General features: G+C 44.8%; 1 protein-coding gene across 1 annotated transcript; it reads left to right on the forward strand.

The window, feature by feature from the left end:
• Positions 1–842: 842 nt before the first annotated feature.
• On the forward strand, positions 843–1,775 carry LOC308645048 (olfactory receptor 14A16-like; the record flags this gene model as incomplete). The annotated part of the gene is made up of 1 exon (XM_081286930.1): positions 843–1,775. The coding sequence occupies one exon, from the start codon at positions 843–845 to the stop codon at positions 1,773–1,775; it is 933 nt and encodes a 310-aa protein (XP_081143056.1).
• Positions 1,776–4,686: the final 2,911 nt, after the last annotated feature.

Below are 4,686 nucleotides of genomic sequence, written 5' to 3' on the forward strand. Positions count from 1 at the left end.
GGCAAGACACCACAAGTGGTTCAGAGGAGAAATCAAAGTGTCACACTCAAGGCAAATGGAGCAGGATGGGGTTTACAGAGGGATGTGAATGACATGGTCCACAGAGCAGCGACCTACTGCACTACATGAGAATTTGAATCAGTTATGTTTCTATGAACAAGAATGATCTTCATAGTTGACAACATCCTAAAACCTCCAGCACTGTAAAGTAGCTCAAAGTAATAACATGCAACTAGATGCAACACTCAGTATTTTTCCTATTGTTTTCACATTTTCAATGTTTTTTCTGACTTTGCCATAATGAAGGAAGGCTGAATCCATATGGAAGTAGTATGGGTTAAAGACCTTCTTGTTCACAAACTGTTAGATATTTTATGTGCATTATTCACTTGGATCAGAGACCAGGTGGAAAAATTTACACTGTAAATTGAGGGAAATGATGTTTGGATAATTTATTTGGGGGTCTCGGTGTTAATAAGTGCCTCAATGAAAATTTGTATTTGGAACTGATGGCTCCAAAGCCCCTGCCTCTTCTATTTTAGTGTCAAGTATGTGACATTTGAGACAGGTGTGGATTGTAGACCTTCATGCAGATTGGATGACAGCCTCATGATTTGGACTAGGCTGACCTCCCTCTTCCATCATGCACACAGTGTGGATATGGTGCTCAAATAGCCTCATGGAGGCTTGCTGGTGTCAGTTTCAGGTCATCTCACATTTCCTGATCCATGCACGGATGAGTGAGAGGAAGTGAATCAGGAAAACAGAAGAGTGAAGCCTTTGGGTGAAGCCTGAGCTCACACTCTCTATTTTTCATAGTAAATGCTGGGACATCCAGAGAGATGGACAACCTCACCTCTGGGAGCTCCTTCCTCCTCATGGGCTTCTCTAACATCCGGGAGCTCCAGATCCTGCACACTACGCTCTTCCTGATGGCTTACCTGGATGCCCTCCTTGGGAACCTCCTCCTCATCACCCTCATCACCAAGGACCATGGGCTGCACACCCCCATGTACTTCTTCCTAAAGAACTTGTCCTTCCTGGATCTGTGCCTCATCTCCATCACTGTTCCCAAATCCATTAAAAACTCTTTGACAAATTGCAACACCATTTCATTCCCTGGGTGTGTTTCCCAGTTATTTTTCTTCTTCCTCTTTGCCACAACAGAAGTAGCCCTACTCACAGTCATGTTCTATGACCGCTTTGTGGCCATCTGTCACCCGCTCAGGTATGAGATCCTCACAAGCCGTGGAGTTTGTATGCAGATGGCAGCCTCCTCCTGGGTCAGTGGAGGTGTCAATGCAATCCTGCACACAGCGGCTACCTTCTCCATACCCAGGTGTAGGTCTCCTGATGTTCACCAGTTCTTCTGTGATGTCCCACAGCTGCTGGCCCTGGCCTGCTCCTACAACATTGGGGAGCTAACGGTCATTGGGCTGAGCCTGCTGTTGGACTTTGTCTGCTTTGTGTTCATGGATATTTCTTACATTCACATCTTCTCCACTGTGCTGAGGATGCCTTCCAGAGCGGGCAGGTCCAAAGCCTTCTCCACATGCCTGACTCACCTCCTTGTGGCGACTCTATTCCTCTCTTCTGGCTTTTTTGCCTATTTACGGCCCCTGCCGCAATCTCCATCAACTCTGGACTTGCTAGTTTCGGTATTCTATACTGTAGTACCACCCACTGTGAACCCCCTCATCTACAGTCTGAGGAACAAGGATATGAAGGTGGCGCTGAGGAAGCTGCTGGTGAACAGGCGTCCTCCTTCCAGTTAGAAGGGTTGATCTCACAACATCACCATCTTTTGCCCTCTGACTTAATCACCTGCACCTCTGGTAACATATTTGGCCATGATTTTGGACATTTACAGTAAGGAGCTGATGAGAATCAGGTCATACTCATTACAGTGACACTGAGAAGCATCTCTGTGCCCAGATCAAGTGGGTGGGGACTGAGGCCTCCACTGGTGAGTGGACTGAGGTATGCTGGCCTTTCTCTTGTCATCCCAGTGGAGCTCCTTGGTCTGTGACAAGTGGCACTGGACAGGATGGTGGGACATAGAGATAGAGAAGGCCTCTCCCAGGAAAAGTGTGGTGGTCCCTGGCAAGGGTGGGGTTTGGAACGCCATGTGGATGGTGTAATTTATTACCATCCTAAAGGGACTGTGTTGGAGTTGAAGGCTACAGGGACATAAGGATGTAGGAAATGGCCAAGCTAAAATGCCAGTTAAAATCCCTGATTTTATGTCTAGTGAAGGTTGCCCTTTTTGGTCTTCCAGCCCTGATACATGCTGGTTTCTGCACAGTTGGTGTGGTTGCAGTCTCAAGAGAGGAGAAAGACATTAAAATTCAAATTTCCTATATACCAATACATATGCCTATAGAAATATCCAAAGGAGGCTTTGGGTCCAGGAAATAAAATCAACAAACCAGAGACTTCCCAAGAGATGTGGTGAAGGAAGGCCATTGTACTTTTTTGAAAAGGGGGATATCTGGGCTTTTCTTTCAGGGATGAAGAGGCATGAATCTGTAGGGGAGGAAGGCAGACCAAAAAGACCAAAGTGCAAGCAGAGGCTGGAGGACAAGAAGGCCCACACAGCAGAGATGGGAGAGGAAGAGAGTCAAGTCCCCTGGGGGAACTGCAGTGAGCTTGTCTTCAAAGATTGCCAGGATTGCTGAGGGAAGAGGCTTGGGGACCCTGGGTGCGGAGAGCACCGTGGACCAGTTGCTGCCCTTAGGAAAGCTCCACAGGCCTTTCAACCCTTGGTGGCAGAGATACCCACCCAAGGGAAAGTCAGATGCTTGTCACCTCTGCTGGAACCTCCTCTCTGACCCGATGCCTGAGTGAGCACGCCTTCCTCCGCTGGTCCAGAGATGGTCCGTGTGATTCTTCCTCCTCGGATCCCTTCACAGGGTCACTTTGTCCAGTCAGATGCCTCTGGGCACCGCCAGCCACTGCTTCTGGGCAGTTACTTCGGTTGTCATTTGACATTTCACAAAGCTTTTGACTTCCTCCTTAGACTGTGTTATTCTTGCAGTTCACCCACATCTGCAGAGTCCTGTGTGGTAGGCATTTGGCACGTGTTTCCGTAACAAGTAAATTATTAATGCACACGATCCACATCCTTTATGTTCACACAAAATTTTGTATTGCCTCTGTTTTAAAAGTTTTTTAATGTCTTGTTCACGATGTCAATCTTGAGTGGAACAGAGATTTTTTTTTTTTTTTTAAGATAGTGGGCAGTCTGAAAGTTTCAAATTCCTTCAAGAAAACAAGTCAAAACCTATACATTGCTAAAATTAAAATTGATTTAAAGTGCATTTACAGAGTCAATTTAATTCTCAACAGACTGAGTCTAAAAATGTTCCTACAATTGCCATGAGATGCCTTCTAATTTGTTCTGGGAGCAATGGACCATGATAACCCTTCTGCAATAGCTCTAACCAAAATACAAGTAGCTTTATCATGGGCAGTTGAATTTCCACAGGGACAATTAATCAAAAATTGATGGATATGTGAAAATCTATGACTAAAAAATGTGCACACATTTCTTTAAAGAATGCTTTGCGTGATTGGCTCATTCTCAAGTGTTTGGTGTGTGTCACACAGATGTTAGCATTTGAGAGGATCCCCAGGACTCACAGATACCCATCATTTCTCCATGTATGACATTTTTCTTTTATAGTTGTGCCTCTTTTTCCTTCAAAACCAAGTAAACCTCAATTTTGTGTGTATTGAAATTGTCGGGGATTTGCACATTCAGGGTAGTTTTCCTAGAAACTTGTGAATATGTTGCTATCTATGGAAAAAGACTTTGCAGGTATGACTTAGGTAGAAGACCTTGAGATTGACCATCCTAGATGAAACAGATTGGCCCAAATTCTCTACATAAATCCTTCAAAGCAGCAAGTATTTCCCACCTGCAGTCTGAGAAGCACAGAGATGACAGCATAACCTACCAATACTGCCCTTTGAAGATAAGCAAGGAGCCCATGATCCAAGGAACGTGGAAAGCCTCTAGAAACTGGAGAAGAAAAGAGTTTGTCTCCTGGGACATACAGAAAGGAAAGTAGCCCTACTGATACCAGTTTTTTTTTTTTTTTTTGAAAAAAAAAACTATTTTAAAAGCCTTTTTCAGGACCATTGAGAGGTGTAAAGACTATCCCATCCAGGGAGCTAGATCAGGCCCAACTTTCAATAAGGGAGGATAAGTGAGGTTTATAGCCCAAGGGAGGTGGGCATGGAGCAGTTCTGTGCATAGAAAATTACTGGGATGAAATATCAGTGGTCGGGGGATTCTTGTTGGCCCAAGGGAAGATGATCTTTGCTTAAGACAGGCAGGGTGACAAGCTACCAAGGGTTGAGGATGAGAAATTTATATACACAATGGAATATTATTCAGCATTAAAAGAAAATAAAATTATGGCATTTTCAGGTAAATGGATGGAGGTGGAGACTATCATTCTAAGCGAAGTAAGCCAATCCCCAAAAACCAAAACCAAAGGCCACTCACTGATAAGTAGATGCTGAACCATATTGGGGAGGGGTGCATGGGAAAAATGGAGGAACTTTGGGCAAAAGGGAGGGAGCATGAGGAGGGGGCATTGGTGCAGGAAAGATGGTAGAATGAGATGGACATTATTACCCTAGGGACATGGATGACTGCACATGTGGTACTACATTGTG

Source organism: Spermophilus citellus, assembly GCF_964194105.1.
Source record: "Spermophilus citellus genome assembly, chromosome: 1".
NCBI lineage: Eukaryota > Metazoa > Chordata > Mammalia > Rodentia > Sciuridae > Spermophilus > Spermophilus citellus.